At 37.7% G+C, this 25,814-nt stretch overlaps 1 protein-coding gene across 1 annotated transcript in view; it reads right to left on the bottom strand.

The window, feature by feature from the left end:
- The window catches only part of LOC306852003 (protocadherin-15-like), a gene marked incomplete at its 5' end in the record, with an annotated part of 238,116 nt that overhangs the window by 22,363 nt on the left and 189,939 nt on the right, over positions 1 to 25,814 (bottom strand). The window contains 6 exons of the mRNA XM_079388567.1: positions 3,759 to 3,977; positions 5,169 to 5,345; positions 14,341 to 14,429; positions 15,958 to 16,173; positions 20,268 to 20,395; positions 22,084 to 22,224. Coding sequence (XP_079244693.1) covers positions 3,759 to 3,977; positions 5,169 to 5,345; positions 14,341 to 14,429; positions 15,958 to 16,173; positions 20,268 to 20,395; positions 22,084 to 22,224 — 970 coding nt within the window. The remainder of the gene's footprint in view (positions 1 to 3,758; positions 3,978 to 5,168; positions 5,346 to 14,340; positions 14,430 to 15,957; positions 16,174 to 20,267; positions 20,396 to 22,083; positions 22,225 to 25,814) is intronic.

The raw sequence follows: 25,814 nt of genomic DNA, 5'->3' as shown, positions 1-25,814 counted from the left end.
TAAAATCTATTAATACACAAGCGTTTGAATGATTATATATGGACCAATCATAGAAAACACACAATTGGTCAAATATAGAAAAATAAAAAATAACATTAGTATGATGAACAACTTCTCAGCTATCATTTTTAACTACAGTAGGTAATTATTAGCTTGCATATTGGTTGTTTATTAGCACTTAAGCACATATTAATTCTGTATTCTTCATGATCATATTCTGCATCCCATAATCCTAAACTTAACAACTACAACGACTACCTTACAAGCTATTAATAAGCAGTAAATGAAGAGTTTATTGAAGTAAAAGTCATAGTTAATAGTGAATATGTGTTTATCGTTTTAAAGTGTTAATAAATTAAGTACACTGCTGGACAATAACCAATCATTTGTATCCTAAATTATTTTTTATGTTCTTCTGTATCACAGAAGTCACTATTCCCTGTATGTACATGTTTCAAACACTACTTTATTTGCTATAGACAGAGGCAGAAGTGAATTCACAGTTGAGAGTGAATATATAAGATATTTCTTTTAACTAATGTATAATAGAACAGAACAGAATAAAGGAGTATGTGAATGTGCAAGTATCCATTACTGTGTGCCATGCACTGTACATACAACACTCACAAAATACAATCTGAAATATGTAAACAATAGTACCCTTATAAGGACATCTTTGTAACTTATACTCAAAAAGGTGCATATATAGAGTACCAATATGTACCGTAATGTACAACTATGAAACTTTTTGGGGTAAATAAGGTACAAAGGTGTCCTTTTAATGGTACTGTCCCAGTGACAAGCTGTTGTATTTCTTTCTTTTTTCTCTCTTTCTTTCCTTCTGTTTTATAATCATATATAACAATATAATCATAAAGCATATTAAGCAAAAAGGTATGATTAAAAATAAAACCTGTCAATTAGACAAGGGTTAACTGAAAAAAAAGAACACATATAACACTAGACATTCCGTCCCCCCCACTTTTGAAATGATGGCTACGCCCCTGGTTGGGTTGCTATTTGATATCCAATGTAAAAGCTGGGCCTTTACGCCAAACCATTTGAGAACCACTGAATTAAATAATGCTTGAGAGAGGGAAATGGTTGAGATATAATTTTACACATGTCTCAATACGATACTTACTCTTTGAATCTGAAGTTGGTGCATTGTAAAAAGACAAGAAAAAAAATTAGATAATGACTCAACATCATGGATTTACTGCACAGCAGAAAGAATCAGTAACAGCAAAAACAAACATGTATATTGCAAAAATATATATAGGATTTCAGCCCCAAAATGTATAAATCTGTTATCTTCTCCCAGTTCACAAGTATGAATTATATTCATGCCAAACTAAACCCTCAATAATTCCTGAATGATTCTCATATCTCAAGCACAGATCATGTCATTTTATTCCTTAGTTCTCATCGTCAGGTTTGCCACATGGCACTGGCTCAGCTGGCACCACATGAAAAACTCGGCCCTTAACCACAGACAGCTTCTTATATTTACTTCACATGGCCTTAATTAATCTTCTTTCACCCTGAATAAACACAAGACCAGACAGTTCTCAAAGGTGTTACCGCTGTGAAAAGAAAGAGTGCATATGTTCCTCTGAAATCCCAGCGGAGGGAAGCTGACTGCTTAACAGGATGTTTAAACCTTAATGAACTTTGCATTTATTTATTTATTTATTTGGTTGCTAAGTGGCGAAATCTGCAGCCTGAATGGCTGATTCAACCTCATTCCAACACAAGGCATAAAAGCAACACTGTGAAATAACATTTCTATTAAAAACTAACTGGAAAATATGCAAAGAATCACAACAGAACAATTGGTTAATGGCTTATTTCACTAAATGTTAGTGGTGTGCAATATTTATCATCTATGAAACTATTGTTGTTTGAACAATGTGCTAGCTGACATTATTGAATATGTAGCAAAAAAAAAGATTGTTTATAAGATATGATATAGTTAAATAGGTAATATCACACAAGCAAGAGTGCCATCTTCCCGATCACGAATGTTGTACTGATTCTATACAACAGTTCAACAAACAAGAAGCTAATACCGTGAGTGTGTTTCATTTTAGGCACAATTACGTCTGTTTTTTAATTTTTTTTCTAACATACTCGATAATAAACACTGCAATGAATCTGTTTTGGAACGAGTCATTTGAGTCAGTGATCCAATTGTCCACTCATAAACAGTTGGCTGCTTTATTTCTAATAGGGGTGACCCCAAATAGTCGACGATTCGATGCTTTGATAGGAGGAGCCCGATTCGACTCCCAATCTCACAGTCGAATATTCGCTGAGGTGTTATGGTCGTGCCATATTGGCTACATGGGGGTGCTCAAATGTCTGATTTTACATAGAACTACTGGTTTTCTCCCAATAAGTTAATATACAGCCTATTAAGATAATGCTGTAAATAAGAATCTTAAAAGAAAGAAGCTTTAGATCAATATTTTAACGTGCGTGAATGAATCCAACCCTATAGATTTAAGTTTCACTTTTCATAATCCGTGACTGACAGAGGAACATCTTGGAGGCAGGGATTTAAATCTTTAACAAGACTCAAACTGACACAGGCAGAGTGAAGACTGGATTTTTTCGATCAGGTAGGGTACAAGTGATTTCAAAACATTTCAGCCGGTTTATATATATATATATATATATATATATATATATATATATATATATATATATTGTGTATGTATTATTTATCTCCTATAAGATGCATTCGGTTGAGTTGGGCTGCAGTAAAGCGCTTCATTGTAGTACTACGGTGATATCTCATCAGCGCGAGCAGCACAAACAATGCAGAATATTAATAACTATGACTGGGATTCTTCATAACATTATAATGAGAACACTATTATAATAAAACAATGTGTTTCTGCACATTGTTGCGTGAAGAACACGTCCACAAAAGGAGTTAATTCAGAGCCGTGTAGACACGTTCATGCATTCAGGGCATTTTGTAAGTCGTAATATTAACCTTATGTTGTATAAATAACTAAGCATATTCTATATGAGATAAATGATAAGTTAAATCCCATTGATTAAAAACCTGCTACAATATGCTTCATTCTAGCCTACTGGTCATCAAAACAGAAATGCAGAACATTAGTAATACTGTCATATACAGTACATAACATTATAATGAGAGCACTATTGTAAAAAATGTGAAAATTGAAATTCTTAGGGTTTCACTGACGTTCAATGTTAGCTTTCTTTTAATTATTTTTGTATCTGCGGCATCCGTTACACATTTTCCTTGTGTGTTAACGTCAGTATTTTATGACTGTCAAATGTCTGTCTACTTGACTCTTGTATTTAGCCCCACCCCCAAACAGATGATTCGCCTATCAGTCGACTATCGGCAAGATTCGAAAATTGCGATTCGACTATGAAAATCCTTAGTTGGGGACACCGCTAATTTTTAAATAAATCAGCCGTTTTGAACAAATCCTTTAAATGAATGATTCAAAGATTCACTCATTAAGAGAGGGGGACTTGCCACCACCTGCTGGTTGTTTTAGTGTTTTATTTATTTATTTACTCATGACAGGCCTAAACCAGCCAAGGTACCAGCACAAAAACACACTCAGCTAATTATTGTTATCTGAAAAATCCAAGATATAATTTTTGTCAATATGGCACACCCCCACTAAATATTAATATTAAATGCCATTTGATTTAATTCGATCATGAAATTTTAGGTTACACTAGACTATGGTGGCAACACTCACTGTCGGTAGGTGATGATGACGATGAGGATGGCTGGGATACAGCACATGATGATGATAACGGCCAAGGCCAGCAGGGCTCCTTCGGTGTATCCAACAGACTGAACCGCCTTCTTCACGCTCTCCACCACATCCGGCGTGCGGATCTCCAGAATGCGTCCTCCGCGACCTAGATAGGGCTGGAACTCCTTATTGATGTCTAATAACTTCCCATCTAAAAACCTGCAAAAACCACAGGAACAGTCACATACAGTATTTGGCCTTGCATACGCTATTGAACTAGATCTGCAGTGCAAGCCACGTAAATCTGGCAATGAAGATCTCATTTACCTTCCAGCCAGTGAACAACACTACAACAATAAAGTACAAAATGTGTCTTCTCACTTTTTTAGTGTAATGTGCTGATCTTATACTTACATTGGCTACTATAAAGCACAATTTCTAAGTACCATTCACCCTGCTGACAGTTAAATAAAACAAAAGACTTAATGTTGTCTATATTAGAGCTAAGGAGTTTGGAAGTGCATACGACAGCCTACAATTCATGATTTGCCCATACAAGCATTAGGAGACCATGCTGTCTGAGCAGGCTAATTACTGTGACAAAACAGACAATATGGCTATGGATTTAACCATAAGTCTCATTTGTATGAAAAATTAGAAAATGCCTAAACAAACATAAACATACACTCCATCTGCTTTATCGTACTGCTTGAATGAAAAATGGGAAAACAAAAAATACACTATGAATAACAGATGAACTAATGGCTAAGGGTGGGTGGTATCTTAAATAATGCAATGATAAATGTTATACCATGCTAATGTATACATTGAATGGCCATGTTAACCTTTTTTTTTTTTTTTTTTGGCGTAATCCAGTGAATTAAACACTCTACAAATGAAAGGTAATTAATGTTATTTGATTATTTATTTATGAACCTGATGGAGAAAAAACTAATAATTAATAAATTAGACATCAGTGCAAGCTGGTGTTTAGCCAAAAACAAGCCACGAAATCCAATATGTATCATCTATAGCTGGTAAAAATTACTCATATTTCTGTTTACAGCAGTGACAAATTGGGACATAGTTTGGGAAGTTTTTTTTCCTGCTTGGTGTTGGATTTTTCAATCCCAAATCATGTCCACTTGATGCACCTACAACATCCTTGCTTTGACATTTTTGAGACGAGTAGCGCTCTGCATTTTTGCATTACTTGTCTAAATAATATAAAGCAGCTCTTCCCATTTACTGTATAGCTGACAAACACATGTATAATTCCAGTGTGAAGGGTAGATATATCTCTAGCAGTTAGTTGCTTAGGTTTGAGGGAAAGTTCAGGAGTTTAAGACAAAGAAGAGCACTGCAGAAATGGAGTTTAGAAGGGTAAGTTGAATGAGAGGAAGCACTCACTTGAAGAGCTCCTGCCTTGAGAGAGCTCTGTTGGTCAAAGGGTCGATTGCATAAACCATCAGGTCAGATTTTGAGTAGTCTTCCTGTTCATATCCCTCGCCAAAACGACGTGGGCCGATCGACTCCACAACAACTTTAGCTCCTGGGATCTGGTCCTGGACGTAGCGCTCTAAAATCCTGCATTGAAAGACAGAAAATAACAGATTGACGACAGAACTTTCTAACATAGGGTACAACGGGGCTAAAGGCCCACCTTAAGAAAAAATGCTATTCACTGTGCCTAAAATGTATAATTGCAGAAAAAATATATACGTTGTATTGAAGCAACAGATTTTGTGTGAAAATAAATCATTCAAGTTGTTTAAAAATCTTATAAATGTATGAGGTGGCAAGGGGGGCCTTTTACCCCACACACGGGGTAAAACGCCCACCAGCATGGGGTAAAAGGCACACGGTATTGATACAAATACTTCAGCTAAAATAATGTTTTAATGTTAAGTTAATACTTGTTCAAAACAATCGCTTTAGCAAAGTTTGTACTATTTTCTGCTTATTTTGAAAAATAAAAGAATACATTTTTGTTCAATAAATATACTGTCTTTAAAATGTTAATTTAAAAAATATATTTTAAAATAAAGAAACTAAATAATTTTAATAAGTAAAGATTCTGAAAGTATTGAAGGAGAACCAATAATACAGTCGTAACAATAAATTCTATTTTATTATATGATATGATTAATATCATGTTTTTAAATATGATGTTTCGTTCTAAACATGGTGATTATCTCTAATATGGACACCCCAACATAATAAGACCTTTGTCTCAAAATATATGCATTAATTTGAGCGATTCTCATTTGCTACTTAAATCTACAACATGTTAAAAAACATAAAATATTAGATCAAGTAAGTACAGAATCAACTTTGCGTCAAAGATAGGACAAATATGCACATGCATCTTGAAAAGCAAATGATCTGGGCTGCGTTTCCTAAAAGAATCGTAAGAAACAATAGAAACCATAGTACAATGTAACCCTCCTAAGCAAGGCTGTGTAGCATATAAACACCTCCAGCTCTGTGTGTCTGTGTGTGGCCGCGCATGCATTTGTTTGCTGTTTACCTTAGGCCATATAATATAGGTGCAATATACATCCTCCGGGGATAGGGGCATATAGACAGTATTGCAGGTGTTAAACTGAGGCCATTTTTAATAGTAGAAATAAAAATAATTTAGTTCAGTTAGAGAACAGACAATTAACGATTGAGAAATTAAAGAAATTAAAAATTGGAAGTTTTTTTTATTTGTTTCTAGGCTGGACGATATGGCAAAAAAATAAAATAAAATAAAATAGATTTTCATAGAATATTTGACCAATTCTCGATTTTGTAAAATTTTAACTAGTCAACTTGAAAATATAACTACAACATGATTCAAGCAACTTTTTTTTTAGTCAAAGTGTCTAATTCTAGCGCTTGGTAATATTCAAATTCAAATTTTATTTGTCACATACATATACATACATAGTACGACATGTAGTGAAATGTATTGTACGACTGTCCAACAAATTGTCCAACAAAATTAAGAAAAACCTCAAGTTTACAAAAATACAAATAGAAAAAGTACAGTAAACATATATACAGAAATAAACTAGCAATAAAATAAAATAAAAAATAGATATGAGAATAAAAATAGATATGAAGAATAAAAATAGAATATGATTCTAAATAGATTCTATAAAAAGTAAAGTGTATGTCAGTGATAAAGTGTCCGTGTGCTGTGCTGTGCATTAAAGTGTATAAGTGAGTAAAAGGAATACTAAAGACAAAAGACAAATGGTATTTAAGTCCGACTCATTTATCCTTACGTAACCTTCTACAAATTAGTGCAGATTGTATTTGAAAGTGTGCAAAGTGGAAGTGTGGGGTGATGTGATTAGAGTGGAGAGAGGTTAAGACTCCGAATGGCCTGCGGGAAGAAGCTCCTCCTCATTCTCTCTGTGTTCGCCTTCATGGAGCGGAAGCGCCTCCCTGAACGCAGCAGAGAAAAGAGTCCATTGTTGGGATGGCTGAGGTCCTTCACTATCTTCCTGGCCCTGGTCAGGCACCGCTTGCTGTAGATCTCCTGCAGGTCAGGGAGCTCGGTGTGGATGGTACGTTCCGCTGAACGCACCACCCTCTGGAGGGCTCGTCTGTCCTGCATAGTGCAGTTCCCGAACCAGGAAGTGATGCTGCCCGTCAGGACGCTCTCGATGGTGCAGGTGTAAAAAGTCTTAAGCACCCGAGAGGGAAGTCTAAAGTCCCTTAAACGTCTCAGATGGTACAGACGCTGCCTGGCCTTCTTCACCAGGGTGCTGGTATGACAGGACCAAGTCAAGTCCTGCGTGATGTGAACACCCAGGTATCTGAAGCTGTCCACTCTCTCCACTGGAGTCCCGTTGATAGTGATCGGCTGGTATGACCGCTCCTGCTTCGTACTGAAGTCCACTATCAGCTCCTTAGTTTTGCTGATGTTCAGGTGTAGACTATTCACCTGGCACCAACTCTCCAGGTTCTTAATCTCCTGTATGTAGGCCGTCTCGTCGTTGTCTGAGATCAGGCCCAACACAACAGTGTCATCAGCAAACTTGATGATGGTGGTGGAGTTGGAAGTGGCCACACAGTCATAAGTGTACAGTGAGTACAGCAGGGGGCTCAGAACACAACCTTGAGGGGCTCCAGTACTTAGGGTGATGGAGGATGAGGTGTGTTTACCCATCCGTACGGCTTGCTGTCTGTCCTTCAGGAAGCTGGAGATCCATTGGTACAAGTATGTGCTGAGACCAAGGACCTCCAACTTGGAGGTGAGTGTGGAGGGAATTATGGTGTTAAACGCTGAACTGTAGTCCACAAACAGCATTTTTACATAATTCCCTTTTCTGCAGTCCAGGTGACTTGTTGTGGTGTGGAGGAGGTGTGAGATGGCATCCTCCGTGGAGCGGTTATGTCTGTATGCAAACTGTAGTGGATCCAGTGTGTCTGGTAGTGATGCAATGATGAAGTCTCTGACCAGTCTCTCAAAGCACTTCATCACCACTGATGTGAGGGCTACAGGGCGATAGTCGTTTAGGCAGGTGGGCTGGGGTTTCTTGGGGACAGGAACAATGGTGGACTGCTTAAAGCATGAGGGGACTATGGACTGTTCCAGGGAGAGGATGAAGATCTCAGTGAACACCGGTGCTAGTTGGTCAGCGCAGGCCTTCAGAACCCGACCTGTGATGCCATCTGGTCCTGCTGCCTTCCTGATGTTCACTCTCCTGAATGCCCTCCTCACGTCATGCTCCGTGATGGTGAACACGTTGTCCTCACCGGCTTTCTCAGCGTGCATAGCCTCGAAGCGAGCATAAAAAGTGTTCAGCTCGTCAGCCAGAGAAGCGTCCGCATTCCCCGATCTGGAGGGTGGTGTTTTATAGTCCGTGATGGTTCTAAGTCCCTGCCACAGGCTCCTAGAGCCGCCATGTTGGAATTGCGACTCTAGTTTCCTCCCGTAGCGCTGCTTCGCCTCCTTCACCGGTCTGCGCGCGCTGTAAGATGCAGCCTTGTAGTCATCCATGTTCCCGGTGATGAGCCCTGTGTTGTAGGCAGCGGAGCGGGATCTCAGGGCGTCGCGGATGGTTTTATCCACCCACGGCTTCTGGTTGGGAAACATCCTGATGATGGTTTTCTGCACCGTATCATCCATTAGTTTCTCTATAAATCCCACAACCGCTTCCGTAAACAAGCTGGCGTCATCAGAGCTGCGCCGGAACATGTCCCAGTCTGCGTCATCTAGCGCGTCCTGCAGAGCGGCCACCGATTGCACCGGGGCTTCCTGTTTCAGCCTCTGTTTGTAAACAGGCATGAGGAAGATGGCGGCGTGGTCCAATTTCCCAAACGGTGGTTGTGACTGTGCCTTGTAGTTGTTCTTGTATGGGGTGTAACAGTGATCTAATGTCCTTTCGCCCCTGGTGGGGGAGCTGATGTGCTGATGGAAGTTCGGCAGTGCACGCTTGAGGTTGGCACTGTTGAAATCTCCCAAAACAATGAATGCGGCGTCCCGGTGCTGTGTCTGGTGAAGGTGTAGTGTTTCATGTAAATCCCATATCGCAGTGTCCGTGTCCGCTTGAGGTGGAATATAAACGGCACTGACGATGACCGAGCTAAATTCCCGAGGGAGATAAAAAGGGCGACATTTGATGGTCAGAAGTTCAAGATTCGGTGTGCAGGAGCGTGAGAGGGGAACAATGCTCGCGCTGTCGCATCAGTGTTTGTTCACCATCAGACATACTCCACCTCCCCTAGTCTTCCCCGAGTCCAGCGTTCTGTCCATGCGGTAAACCGAGAAGAACTCGGCCGGCTGGATGGCGTGGTCTGGTACCGCTGGGTTCAGCCATGTCTCGGTGAAGCAGAGAAGGTTGCAGTCCCGAATGTCCCTCTGGAACTTGACTCTTGCCCTGAGGTCATCGAGTTTGTTATCCAGCAACTGGACATTGGCGAGCAGGACACTTGGTAAGGGAGCGCGGTGTGCACACTCGTTCATTTACCAGCCGACCAATGGCAATGCCCGTTCTAGATGGATTGTAAATTAAACCAATTACATTACCCATTTTCCGAACAAGCGAGCCAGATTAATGGTCTTGTTTTGAAAGAGAAAAAAAAATATATAGCTGGACTCCAATGGTGAGTCCAATGACCAAGTCCGAGTCCAAATACCAACGAGTCCAAGACAAGTCCGAGACGACAGAAAAACGTGTCCGGACTCGAGTATTACAGCCCTGCTATTCACCACTAAATGTAATAAAATCAGAATAATACTTGCGTTTTGGTGTTTACATAGGTATTTTTGGCTAGTGATGTTTTAATCATGTTACTTGTCTGGCATTAATGAAGCGTTAATGTCGAGTCCTGAGTGTGCTGCGCCGGGGCTCAGCCCCGGACGGCCCCGGTCCAATTTAAACCCTGCTCTTAAGCACTAAGATCAATCGTTATCGGGAAACCCGGCCCAGGAAAGTGCTACGCCATGTTTTTGTGCCATCTAGTGATTTAGATGAAAATAATATCAAAGGCGCCTTTTACCCCGGGGTACCTTTAGCCCCGTTGTACCCTACCGATGACTTTCTATTTGCCATTTTTTTATTTCTAAAATTCTATACAAAAATACTTAATGAATTTTTTCACATTCTGCTATTGAAAAAAAGGTCATTGTGATTTTTTTTTTTCACATAATTCTTTTATTTATTTTTTTTTTAAATCTTGCAGTTCTGACATTTTTTCTCTGAATGGTGTGATATAAATTTGCAGTTCTGACTTTTTCCCCAATTGCAAGTTTATCTTTCTTTCCTTAAAATTTGACGTTATAATTGCACATTTATTTCTCACAATTCTGAGTTTTAACTGGGAGTTACAAACTTTCAATTGCAAGAAAAAAGTCACAATTACCTTTTTATTCTTTTATTCAGGAAAACGGACATGGGTTTTAAAACAAAACAAAACTCAAAAATCTAAATAAACCAAACAAAACAAACAATTCATGTCAAAACACTGAATTAATCTAATTGTGGGAAAATTAGAGGGATGCTTCATCAAATTATTTCTGTGCTAAGCCATTAATTGGTGGGCACATATAAGAGGAAATAAGCTGACAATCAGCTTCCACACAATTGCAAACATGCACAACAAACGCTAATTGCAGTAATCACCAAAGCCAGAGACATAAAACAGCAATATATTACACAATATTACACAAGAGCAACAATTACTCTGCCTAAATATATCACAAGTCCTGCAAACCCCTATATTAAGCATGTTTGTTTGGCTGCACGGAACGGAAACGGTTTTGAATTCAGAGGTACAAGGAGGACAAAGACAAAGCAAGGCTAAAATGAGCTGTGTAAGACAGCGTCACTTCAAAGCTGGTGTCCTTTTCTCCCAGTAGGTGTCTTTATTTCCCCTCAGCTCACATCTCAAAGCAGCCGGCCCTCCTCAGCCAATTACCTGCAGTGCCTCAGATAACCCCCTTCACAGCTGCCGAGGTGAAATAAGAACATGGGACAACAAAGAACAGAAGCTGGAATGATGAATCTACTTGGAGAAAAGGAACAAGGAGCACGTATGCCGGGGAAATAACCTGGCAAGAGAGAATAAGGTGGCTTGGGAAAACTCAGGCTGTGAGTTCTGTTATCTGAGTGTGTTCCCATCTGTGTATATACTAGGAATTTAAACGTGTTTATGTCTTCATATTTGCACTGTAATATCTCAACAGGGATGTTTATGTGAAAATGAATATTTTGTCATCATTTAAACACGTTGTTCTAAATTTCTTTCTTCTATGAACAAGGAGGAAAAATTCGAGAAAAATTAAAAATGTCCATGCTGCTCTTTTCCATATGCTGGAAATAAATGGGGACGGTTGATGCTGAACACCAAAAATGTCATAAAAACATCCTAAAAGCATGATGAAAGTGCTCCATAGGACTAGTGCAAATGACTATGTTTTTATGGTAACACTTTAGTTTAGGGACCAATTCTCACTATGAATAGTTGCTTGTTAGCATGCATATTACTAGCATATTGACTGTTTATTAGCACTTATAAAGCACATATTAATGTCTTTTTCTGCATGACCATAATTTAGATTCCCTAACCCCATACCTTACACGGAAACTACTTTACTAACTATTAATGAGTAGACAATTAGGAGTTTTTTAAGCAAAGGTACTAGTTAATAGTTAATGGTGAGAATTGGTCCCCAAACTAAAATTCACCAAAAATAATCCCTCAAATCTTATCTGCATGAGTTTTGACACAATAATTAGTCATGTTCGGCATCATAGACAAAAATGTTTTCGTGTTGCACATTTGATAATACATAAACACAAAATATGAGTGCTGCAGCTATGATTTTCAGTAAATAATACATTTCACAATGCTAACATCTATGGGTTCACAACACTTCTATAGTGCATATATAATGAATACAGTCGAAGGCTGTCAATAAATAAATAAATAAATAAATAAATAAATAAATATATAAATAAATAAATAAATATATATATATATATATATATATATATATATATATATATATATATATATATATATATATATATATATATACATACATACAGTGCCCTCCAAAAGTATTGGAACAATAAAGACAAAATTGCTCTGTTGGCTGTGGAGTCAAGAGACTTACAAATATGATTAGAAGATGAATATGAGACAAAACTACAGAATGTCACATTTTATTATTGGGTGATTCAACACATAGATGTTTCACCAGCTAAGAAGTTCAGCACTTTTAGAGTTTCATCCCTCTATCTGATGTGAGCATAAGTATAGGAACAGTTGCCTCACAGGTCTTTCTAAGTTATCAGCTGTGTCCTGTTGCATTAATTCTTCAGATATTAAAAGCAGGGAATGTGTCGTATCAGTTATATCCATTACTTCTGTATTCTGAATCTTGCATTCAATGATGACACACACAAACCAGGATGAAGATGAGGGAGCTGACTTTGAGAGAAAAGCAAGCAATTTGGATGCTAAAAGAAAAGAGGAAGTCAATTAGAGCTATAGCAAAAACAAAGGGCATGGAGAAATCAAGAGTTTGGAAACCACCAGCGACACCAGCTACCAACAACTACCTGATCGGCTGAGAAAACAACAGTAGTTGATGACAGACAAATCATAAAAGCTGTGAAAATGAACCCTAAAAGACGTGTCTGTAAATTTACCAACAACTTCCAGAAAGCTGGGGTGATGCTCTGACAATCTACAGTCCTCAGGAGACTTTGACACAGAATTACAGATGCTACACAGCAAGATGCAAACCTCTGACCAGCACCAAACATAGAAAGGCAAGATTAGAGTTTGCAAAAAAGCACAAAGGTGAGCCAGAAGAGTTTTGGAAATGTGTTTATGGGCCAATGAGACAAAGATTAACCTTTATCTAAGTGACGGGAGAGCAAAAATGTGGAGAAAAAAAGGGAACCGCAAATGATCCCAAGCATACAGCCTCATCTGTAAAGCATGGTGGAGGTGGTGTCATGGCATGGGCATGCATGGCTGTCTCTGGAACAGGCCCTCTCAACTTCACTGATGACTTAATGTATGATGATAGTAGCAGAATGAACTTGGAAGGGTACAAAACCATCTTACCTACCAATATTCAAGAAAATGCCACCAGATTCATTGGGAAGTGCTTCATATTGCATCAGGACAATGACCCAAAACACCCTGCCAGTTCAGTTAAGGAATTTATAAGGGCAAAGAAATGGAAAGTCTTAGCTCGCCCAAGTCAATCTCCAGATTTAAATCCAAATGAATTTCACCAGCTGGAGAGGAAAGGCAGAAACTCCCCAAAACAAGCAACAATTGGAATTGGCTGCATTAAAGGCTGGGAAAAGTATTTTGAAGGATAAGACCAAGAGTCTGGTGATGTCTATGGGTCACAGACTCACTGCTGTGATTGTGTGTAAGGGATCTGCAACTAAATAATAGATTTTCATCTTTTAGGTCTGCCTTATGTTCAACTGTCCCAATACTTATACTCACGTCAATGAGTGGGATTGAGTGCTGTTCTTTTTATTTGGTAAAACATGTCTGTGTTGAAATGGCTAATAATAAAATGTTACATTCTGTAGTTTTGTCTCATATTCATCTTTTAATCATATTTGCAAATGTCTTGACTCCACATCCAACAGTGCAATTTTGTCTTTGTACTGTTCCAATACGTATGGAGGGCACTGTAGATATCCCATCCTCACTTATTTTCATCATATGGAAAAGAACAGCATGAACATTTTTCAGAATTTCTCAAATTTCTCCTCCTTGTTCCATAGAAGAAAGAAATTAATTCAGTTTTGTTCAATTAAAAATAAGTAATTAAGGTTTGTTTCATTTTAATTGAGAGAAAGGCAAGGATAAGTGCTATCCCATGGCTGACAGAGGAAAGTGGGGTTTCTGGTTATTCTGCTCTTGCCGCAGATGTTACACAGTGTGAGATTTGCTTCTATCTAAGAGGGGTTGACAGAATCAAGCAGCTCACTGACTTATCCCGACATAAACATCTGGACCTGCAGAAGTCAAGTACCCATGCCATGAACATTGTGTTTAGGAGTATGTCTGGGTGAAGAGTGTGTTTGTATAGAACGCGTACCCAATCAGCTGATCCTTGTTCTGCTCAACTACGGTGGGCGGCACATTGGATACGACCACCTGCATATCCAGCTGGTTAACCACTGACACCTGGGAGAAAAGACAAAAATAATCTCCGGTTATAAAAGAGAAAATGATAGCATAGAGTGTAGCATTTTAAATATATGCTGTTTCTGTGATTGATGAAACTGGGAGACAGGAATGGTTTAAAAAGGAAACTCAATTAATGGTACATCTGTGCTTACTGTACATTAGAAATAAAGAAATGCAAAAGCATATATCAACCAGCAATTTATAGATTTGATAATATATACTTGTGTTGTTATACTGCACTAAAAAAAACTCTAGCATCACTTGTTTGCAGTGCCACTTTATTGGATATTTTAAATCTAATGCATTGAAAAAGCAATGCAATGTAAATTCTCTCATCATTTACTCACCCTGCCGTCCCAGATGTACACTCTAAAAATAAAGGTGCTTCAAAAGGTTAAGTGCACGTTGAAGACATTGAGTTCTACCGAGAGATTGATTTATGGGTTTAAATACTGCTGGAGCCCCTCAGCCCACCAAAAAATCAATGCCTCTTTTGCATCAGCTTTGGACGTTCTTCAAGAAAGCTTACAGGGACTGTATTTTTCTAATCAAAATCAGCTAACGGAGTTGCTTCTGCTGTAAAATCTCATGATGGATTGCATCTCAAGACAGATTACTGCTTTAAACTTTAATCAATCTATTCAAACTGGCTCAGGATTGCGTATTTAAAGTGTGTAATTACTTTCCTTCTTACAACACCAGAATCGCCCTGATTCTGATGCCACCTCTACTGATTCTGGTTTCTTGATAAAATTCTACGCTACATATTTTTGAAAACATATATTTGAATTTTTTATTATTATTATTATTATTATTATTTTGTCTTAATCCAAGTAACATTTATTAAAACAAAAAGCTGTTGTGGATTTGTATCTTTAACCAAGGGCTTTCAAACTGAGGACCAGGGCCATAAGGGAGTACTAGGGGGTTCGTGGAAAAGTAAAAACGGTGGGTAAAAACAGAAATAAATAAATAACAAATGTACAAAATTAATAGTGATACATCAATCGATCAATAAATATATTAATTAACAAATAATAAATTAATTGAAGTAAATAGAATAAGACACACTTGATTAAAATACATAACTACAAATAAAAATAGCAATTATTTAAATAAATAAATATTACATTTCACAGTATAGTACTATATTCAGTAGAAATAAATATGTAATAGAAATAGTTGGAAAACAATAATATAAAATATAAACAGTATATTTTGGAACTTGATGAACATTTATAGCTGCTTTTTAAATTTTAAGACGGGGGTCCCTCATCCAAGGACAATCGTATTTGGGGTCTGTGGCTTAATTAAGTTAAGACATGACTTTAAAGTTAAGTTCAGTGAATCATATGTTATATTTATGACTGATTCAGTGAATAAGGGATCAAACGGACTCTTTTTGTGAGACTTTTTGACTGATTCATTTAAAAGAATTTTATGGAGACATTTGACTGACATTTGAATGAGAAATAGGCCAACCACCGAAAACACTCAACATGATGCTGCTTGATCACATACGTACCACCACTTGAGCGTTGCTGCTGAGTCCCTCCCCATAGTCATCCGTAGCAACCACGTCAAATTTGAAGTAAGAGCGCCGCATGTTTCTGTACATGATGGCTGTCTTAATTACTCCTGTGAAGGGCTCAATAACAAAGCCGTCTTTGCCGTCAGTAGTTGGGGGGATAATCAGCCTGTACAGCATGGCGCTGTAATTCCCTGTGTCCTTATCCACAGCCTGTCAGATACAATAGAGCACAGACATGTCAAAGAGAGGAATAGCCACGAGTTACTTATCACCTACAACACAGAGCTGCTCAGCCTCTGCCGTCGCACACACTTCCATTCTCTGGCCTTTAAGGGGAGCTCCAAGCTACGATTTCACAGCACCAACGTCACAGCTCTGTCTCAGCTGAACATTACAGCACTCCACTGCGGTGACAATGATTTATAATGGCTTTTTACAAGAGAGGGTAACGGGCGGCTCCACGGAGAGCAGGGTGCCCCGGATCAGGCAGTAATTAACACAAACGAGACTGTTTCCAATATGCCTGTGAGACCTGCTTCAATAAATACAGTAAGTGTGTATTAAAGGCCCTTGCAAACAAAAGTCCATCTTTTAATTGGTCATTTAGTGAGGCTGCACGTGGACAGAACGCACAGCTCAGTGGCGCAAACCTTTGATCGCCTCTGTGGCACAGATCTTGAGTTGAAATTGTGAAACTGAATTTGTATTTCCACAATAGTCTCCTTTTTCCTTTCTTTCTTTGCATCTCTATCCCAGATTAAACTCAAGGAAAACCAAAAAGGCAGTGTTTCTCAGGCCTATATTTTTTTTCCAATATGCATGCAAGACCCGTTTCAATAAATACACTAAGTGTGTATTCAAGGCTCTTGCCAACAAAAGATCAGTCTTTTAATTGCTCTTTTAGTGAGGCTGAGTGTAGACACAACTCAGAAGCGGGAAGCTTTGACTGTCGCTGCGCACAGATCTTGAGTAAAAACTGTGAAACTGAATTCGTATTTCCACTTTCTTCACGTTTCTACCTTAGTTTAAACTCTTGGAACATCAGAAAGGCACTGCTTTCTCAGAAGGCCAATATTTTTCAATATGCTTTGGAGACACATGTCAGTTAATGCAGAGTGTCTATTAAAGTACCTTACAAACAAAAGGGCTTTTAGTTGGTCATTTAGCAAAGCTGAGTGTGGACAAAATGCGCATCTGAAATAAAACTTTGATTATCACTGTGACAGATCTTGAGTCGGAAGTGTGAAAATGAATCTGCATTTCCACAAAAGACTCTTTCTCCTTTCATAATGTTTCTACCTTAGTTTAAACTAGAGGAATATCAGAAAGGCAATGTTTTCTTAGAAGGCCAATATTTTTTGTAATAGACCCATCTCACTTAATACATACAGTACATTATGTAAGTGTGTATTAGAGGCCCTTGAGAAGAAAAGGTCTGTCTTTTAACTGGTTATTTATCGAGGCTGAATGTGGAAAGAACACGCAACTTGGCGGTGGAAATCTTTGAGTCGAAGCAGGGAAATTGAATCTGTATTTCTAAGAAGTCTCTTTTTTTATCTTTCTTTGTGTTTCTACCTCAGATTAAACTCGAGGAACATTAGAAAGGCAATGTTTTCTCAGTAGGCCAATAGACTGCATAACTATCAGATCAGGACAGAACAATGGATGCAGGGCTAATCGGAGAAAGCGTCTTCACAACGCAAAGCAGTTCTTTCACAACATCCCTGTCCTTAGGGTTGGCAGAGCTAGGAACAGTTTCAATTTTCTCGCCTTTTTCCTCCTCAAAACTATTTAAAGAGGGATTTCAAAAATAGATTAGTCTAATCTACGAACCCCTGAGCTGCTTGAACAAAAATCCATACTAAGCGATTTCTGCGACACCTGAGAAATGGGCAAAATGCGTGATCGTGTATGTCAAGGCTGCTTACTGGGATTTTTGCCCACTGAAATTAATATCTGCGACTTTTCTTAGAGTAAACAGAAGACACTGATGATAGTAATCTGTATTTGCAGCGAATGTGACCCAATAAAACCCTGGACATTTGCTGCGTGGCTTAACTCAGTCTGGGGTCTTGGCTAATAAGGTCTCCTTGAACGAACGCAGGACGCCAGGCACCCGATAGCATCGCTGTTGCTGTTCTTTTAGTCTGCACATGAACTTAAGGCAGGGTGAAGCCGTATGAGGTGAACTGGTGAGGTAATTACATGGATGACTTTTACAGGTTTTAGTTCTGAGGCCAGAAACACACTCACGCAAGTATGTAAATGTAGATGCTTGTGGAATATATTGCAATTTTAATACCAATTAATGTACCAATAAGCACGTCTTTGAAGTGAAAACTTTGGTATAAATATTCAAGTAAATTAGCCTTCAAGTATATTTGAAGAACATTTTTTTATTAAAATTTTAATTATTCAACACTGTACTATATAAAAAAAGAAGAGAGAAACCAATTACAAGCAACTGAACAAATACAAACAACATAAAGACACTATAATGAAATCAACAGTGCTTGAAGTTTGCTGGTTATTTGACGCAAATAACCTGAAATTGGAAAAAAAGTAATTAAATGTAAAATAAAATTATACACAAATACTTAAATTATTGGCAAATGGGGTTTGTAATTAAAATTAATAAAAAAAGTTTTTTTTTTTTTTCCCTTTTGGCCTAGATTTCTGTATATTCAACAATGAAAAACCTATTCAAAATTTAGGAGCTATGAGTGCTTTTCTATTTATCTTGTCAATATTGTTTTTAATTAATATTAATGACATAAGAAAGAGTAACAGGTCCATTGTGGAAACATTAGCAATTGTTCTGTTTACTCGCACTGTTTTATCTTGGAAAAAAATGGCAGAAAAATGTCTTGCAATGTCACAATGCACATACATTCACGTAGGTACTGTAAAATGTGCTGATCAATGAAATATCCAGTTTATATTCTGTAAAGCTGGTCTGAGTTAGCAACAGTAACCATGTCAGTACTACTGATGCTGTACATTACTTACGTTTTAGCATCAACTTAATACTATACTGCTATTTTAACTTCCCTAGCACTCCCGTACAAAAGGGGGTGATAGAGTTACCATCAAATCTGTGCCATTAAACCAGATTACCAGCTATTATTCACGGGGTTAGCCATAACCATGACTCAAGAAAATTTTACTCTGCCATGAAAGGAGCTGACCTGATTTTTTGCAACACTAAGAATGAAAGCTGTGTATTATAAATCACGCAGACACGTACAAATGCATGCAACAATGTATAAAATCAAGCTTGAGATGCTAGAGGTGTCTGTTTACGTACTTGCATAGTATATGTTTCAGGCAGGAATAAAGGCTTGAAAACTGACTAACAAGGTGAATCAGAGAACACGGAAAGACTAAGTCATTGTTAGGCAGATAAGTACTAGTAAAGACAAAGAAAATGAAGATAGAGGAACAGCATCTGGAAAAGGATGCAGTCCATGCTCTAAGAGAAAGCCTGGCTGATTTATGAGGATTAATTTTCTTTTCCAGAGAATGCGGTGCCCTTGTCCATGGTTTTGACAGTTGTGTGGAGATCTGTATCAGCGGGCAAGCGGGCAACTGTAGCCATGACATTTTACAAGCTGCCTTAAAATGATCCAATCTTTCAGACCCCAGCTGGGCAGACTTTAGCTCCAAGACCAGCAATCTGATTGACCAGAGAACAACACCTCACACGGACACAGGAACTGACTCACTTCAACCACCAACAGAGGGGAAAACTAGCATAACACATCCACTTTTCAATCACTTTTTTTCATTCCAGTCACTTAAAAATAATTCTGATTCAGACCAGTTCACTATACTGAATCATTCAGGCACGTCTTTGATTCAAAAGAATGAAGTTTTGCAAACAAGTTTTTTTTTTTTTTTCTCTATGCAAGAGCAATAGTAAACCACTGAAATTTCAGAAAAATGTATATTCACCAAAGACATGCCCATGACTTTTACAATTTGCTTAATATCCATGAATTTTCCAGGCCAGGAAAACACACTTTTAAAACTTCCATGACCGTGAAAATGGTTGATTTGCTCCTGTTGAAGAACTGAATTATTATTCAGCGCTGTGCAGCTTTGTTCTCTGAATTGCTTCCACTGGTGCTGGATTGACATTTTATCTCACGTGTAGGAACCAGTCAATTAAATTACAATTTGTTTTTTAGTCTGCTCCTCACATTCTGATGTAATACTTGGTGAACAAATCCTTGGCTTATCCATGGGAGTGCTATCTGAAGCCTCGTGGATAGAGTTACAATCCCGCGGGGAAGACACTTTACCTGGACCTGTAAAACAGAGGTGAAGGTCTTGGCATCCTCTGCAACCCCACCGAGGTAAAAGGGCTTAGTGAACTCAGGAGGATGGTCATTCTCGTCTTGCACATCGATGAAGACCTTTGCTGTGTTGCCTGAAAAAAAAAAAAAAAAAAAGTGTGATTTTGTATTTTGATAGACATTTAATAAACATCAAAATAATAGTTTGATCAATGGAAGAGATGGATCTTTTCTTCTGTATTGAAGCATACATCAGTCAAAACGATTATCAAAAAAAGAAAGATTGGATGGAGGCAGATCTGAATGTGAGCTTGCAGTAAATTGTATTAGCAGAGTTTAATCGGACTAAATCATTGGAGAATGAGACTGTTTCATCAGATGATGTCATTTTTTATTAAAAATTACAAGTTTATTTTTACATTTATTAGTATATTATCATTTAAATGAATTGTTCACAGTAAGATCCATTATATGCAAAATAGGGTGACTTTCCATTTCATGCTGACTTTAAGCTTGACAAATGCTGTCAACACAACAGTAAAATAGTCATTTAAAAAAAAAAAAAAACATAGCTTTTAACTACAATGAAGTAAATATCAATTCAACAAATGTCTCAAATGATGATATTTTCGTATGAAAATTACCTATTTTTCATTCCAGTTCTCAAAACATGCCTCAAAGCTATTACAATCATATTCAGGAGATCATCAAATCTCTGCTCTTCACACTCAGTTTTGCACATCTAAGGTGTTGAAGTGCATTTCTATATGGAGCACAGCATTTCTTCATCAAGTCCTTCAAGACTATCATCTGTCACTTCTCAAAGTAAAAGGCAGAGTCATATTTTGAGGGGGTATGAGAGCAACAACACGATTTATCATCTGACAGACTCCAGTGCTCATGCCAAGGGGTTTCCAGAACCTTCTGCTCATTTCTGCACAAGTCACTCAGAGTGGAGCACTGAAACATCACAGCGCAGAACAGAAAGGGGATCGTTGACCACTGGACAGGAATGAATCCAACAACAATGAATAAAAATAGGAAATTAACCACCTGAAAACATAAAGGAAGTATTTTAAATAATATATTGACTTTTTGCAATGCTTTTGTCTGCTACTACAATGTGGAGAGTTTTCTCAGCAAGATATTGATCTATGAAAACATCCGCGTGTGATGCAATTAATTAATTACAATTTTAAATCAATTCACAACCCTCATATTTGTATGACTGCTCAGATATTCATGAGACCCATGAGGTCTTATTTAAAACAAAGACCTGACAGCTCTCGCAAGCACACTGACAAGATATAATTAATTAAAACTTGCATTAAACAATCAATTAAATCCACTAAGCTGACAGACTGACTGGATGCAACTAATCTTTTGATTTTATCACCAGGTTTGCGTACTTGGAATATTAAATGAGAAAAAAAAAATCAATATCCATAGCTGCCTAATCTGGTTAAACATGAATGCTTTTCTCAAATAATGATTTTCCATAATCAGCTCTACACAGAAAAGATGGACAAGCAGCCACCCATCCCCCATGTTAACGGAACATGAGATGACAGGAAGTCATTTACACATATTTTTATTACACTGAGATTGCATGCGTTTTATTCACTCCAAAATAAAAAGCAAAACCACTCTGAACAAGCTTTTAAGCCATGTCCCAGGGTCAAAAGCAGACCCATACAGAATGTTCTTTATTTTGGATAATTTGACTGATGTGTTCAGAAATGTGTTCTAAAATTCCTTTTAACACATTTGATGGTTAAATCCATTCTGAAATGGTATGAACGGGCATTAAAAGCAGCCTCACTTTTGGATGGGGCTCGTAGGTTGGAGGACACCACCCTCATGGAGTCGGCTTCCACACGGAGAACGTAACTGCTGTTGCTCTCGTAGTCCAGTGGCTTGGCAGTGCTGATAACTCCAGTGATGTTGTTCACAATGAATTCACCTGTGGCAACAGAAGAAAGACAGCAGGTTTAATTGCTATTTTACAACAGCTTTACACTGAGATACACACAGAGTCAGAATTATGCATTTGTAACCTTACATATTTATTATAGAGTGGGAGACTTGAGTGTCCGTAAATTTCAGAAAAAATAAATAAATAAAATAAAATCCTTTGTGGAAAATGGACACGCTTTTAAAAAAAAGAGTACAGATAGCAGAAATAATATACTTTAAAATAGCATAGGCCTACTTAAGTGTAAATTGAATGTTTTTGGATGCTTAATCGCATCTTATATATAATTAATTTACAATGTGTCGTAGCTTAAATATGACTTAAATGCAATTAGTTCTACTTAAGAGTGCTTATTGACCCACTTAAGTAGGACTTAAGTACATCTCTATATGTAAATTCATAACTACTTTTGTTTTTGAAATACGGTAAAAGTGTACAGCCAAATACTGACAAGAATTTATAATAAACTAAATATACTTCATATATTATATATTACACTTTTTTAATGAAGTCGCAATTTAGCACATTTAAAACATATTAACTTGTTTTTAATTTGTATTAAATGCCAAGTTCTGTCATGAAACTCTAGATGGCATAGGCTGATGGATCGTTAAAGCAAACTGATGATATTCACAGCATTAATCTACTTGGCACAAGCTGATTGGTTCATAAGCAGCCAACGAGCTTACTGCTTTACATTTAAAGGGCTGGTTAGCATTCACTAGAATTTCACAGCACACTTTCAGAGTTCCTCTGAAATCCTCCACCTTAAATACTATTTATTTATTTGCAGTATGTATTTGCAGCGTATGTATTTGCAGTATCTAGTTCCTGTACTAATAATTATTCACTAATCTACAAGAACAGCAACAACCAACAGCAGCATCAGATCTATTTCATCAAGACCAAATACATTAATATTATCATATCCATTACCATACAATATTCAAGGAGTTGTAAACTAAATGTAATACAAAACACTACGGTTAAAAGTACTTGTTAGCATGCTAGTCATATTGTGAACTTCTTTAAAGCACAACAAAAGATTAAAACAATGGTTTAAAATGTAGTTTAAACTTTTATTTTCACATTTTTACAAAGTATACACAGTTTTTAAAAAGTATACATAAGTGTGTTAAGAAACACACTGAAGTGTACTTTAAGTACACTCAAGTGGTCCTTTATTTAATTAATATTTTTTTTACCTGCAACACACATTCAGAAGAACACATTCAGTACGCTTAAGCGCACTTCTTTTCCACAAGGGATGAAATGAAGTACCTTTAATTTTTAAAGCATTCTCTAGATTTTATTCACTGGATTATCCAAAATAGGGATTACCATATGGTTCTTTACTATACAAACAATTTTTCCCATTGCATTTACAGGGGTCAAAAAACTATATTGTCATCTATACCTTTACCATAATATGACATTACTCAATCAGTAATTCTTGGCCCGGCTAAGTCTAGGTCTTACAACTCATCCTTCCCCCGCTTCCGTGTAGCGTATCTTTAATGCACTTAGCTATATTTGGGATTTCAGGTCCAGAGTGCACTACCCACCTCTTGAGTCTCATTAACATTCATAAAGGATTAGCTCTGATCTTGGGTGATGTCATCGCATTAAATGCCTTGGATCCAGGCGGTTTGAAGGGTGGAATGATTACCTTATTCTTCCTGGCTTTTTCTAGTTTGCGTTAATGAAAACAGCCCTTTGATTACATATCTACGCTTCTTGATTTCGCCTAATGAGAATGTACCGAAACGATTTCCCCATCGCTTTAAACCCGCGCCAGATGTATTCAAATGTGATTTCGACTGAACACATTCTGAACAGACAGGATTTAATCACGCACACCTCCCTCTTCCTGCTCTCGCTTGCTCTCCGATGACACACGGCAACAGGAAGTGTGCTCCTACAAACGAAACTTCTCTCTCACTGAGTTTTTGATAACTTGCAGCTGACAGCCACCTAAGAAACACCGTCTAGGAATCTGCGGGCTGTCATTATCCAGTGCTTGATGTCTTACAAACTATAATTTATTACAATACAATAACATGCAGCTCATAAAAGACCAGTGTGACATTTCCCGCAATCTTGTCTTTTGTTTTTTTTTCACTAAGGATTTCTGAGGAGGGAATAAACCATAGTCTGGTTGAAGTATATTTTTTTTATGTATGAGACCGATTTAATTGCATGCACTTTCTGCATCATTTTAGCACATTATTCTCTAAACAAATTATGCAAATCTGGTTAGTGCTCACTGCTAGAGGTCGACCGATATGGGTTTTTCTTTTGGGTTTTTTCTATTGCAGGGTACAACAGAGTAGTAGTAGTAGTAGTCTAATTCATAGTAATAATGGCTCAAAACTTAAGCACCTTCTCAAAACAGTTGAAGCATGCTTTTTCTTTATGTTTGTTGACAGACACAAGTGTTTCCCACAGACTTGCAAATGCAAATTCATTCTCTGCCAGGAGGCAGTTTCCCTGGTAACAACTGTAATCAAATAAGTGCTGTGCTCACAAACACTACTTTATCAGGCATTAGAGGAAAGACGAAATGAAAATGACATTGACGCTTTTCTGAAGACGGTCCTTTTCAAAGATACATTCATATAAATCACCCGCTCTGCATTTTATTTATCAAATGTGCAGTGTTCTCAGTTGCAGTGTTCGAAGTCAGTGTTGCCATTTTAGCAAATTTTGTAGCTAGATTTAGCAACTTCCCCACCCCTTTTGAGTTTAGGGACAAATATAGCAATTTCTTGGACAAGACTTATCTAAGTTCTTATCTTGCCCACTGATCTATTCATCTTTATATAGATCAGTGAATTTGACATTATTCAAGAGATTCAAAATTTGTATTCGTCACATACATTATGATGTCATCTAGTGACATTTAGCTATCAGTTTTAGCTACTTTCAATTGAAAGCAGTTGGCCACCCTGAACGAAGTATTAGCCTTTTGGAATATCTATTTGAGGCGGTCAGTTTTGATGTTGTGATTGACGAGCCGCCACAAATAACTCAGTGTAGGTCTATGGGAAATACTGGCCACTGCTATAAGTCAATTGGCCATAATCTAAGTGATAACACAAATAAAACAGTTCACACATATTACACACACAGCCTGTTGCAAATAACTGCTTAAGAGTGCACTGGCCACGTGCGATGACATCGCGGAGGCTATTGTCGGACTCACACACACATTTAATGAGGAACGTTAACGTGTGTGTTATAATCAGCCCAGAAGTTTCATCTGAATTGCACGTTTCTACTTTCACATGCAAATGACTTGTTGCACTTATGAATATGATGACTTTCCGGCATCAATTGTAGTAGGGTAAAACATAACTGCGCTTTCGAAATGGTCAGTTTTGCCCTGCCATCATAAGCTGAAGCTGTGTGTGAACAAGGCACTGCAGCAGTGTGAGCTGCTCCTTCTCAAACAGCCAGAGGGAGAGAGATTATCCGGTACGGCATTCCGCAACACCACTTAGCTGCTCGCATATGCACCTGCCTATCCACCTTTTTCTTGCCGTAAAAACGGGTACAGCCATTTGCAAATTCTATGG

Source organism: Barbus barbus (assembly GCF_936440315.1).
Source record: "Barbus barbus genome assembly, chromosome: 32".
In the NCBI taxonomy this organism is placed as follows: domain Eukaryota; kingdom Metazoa; phylum Chordata; class Actinopteri; order Cypriniformes; family Cyprinidae; genus Barbus; species Barbus barbus.
Note: the sequence above shows the minus strand (reverse complement) of the source record. Positions and strands in the feature narration are given on the sequence as shown.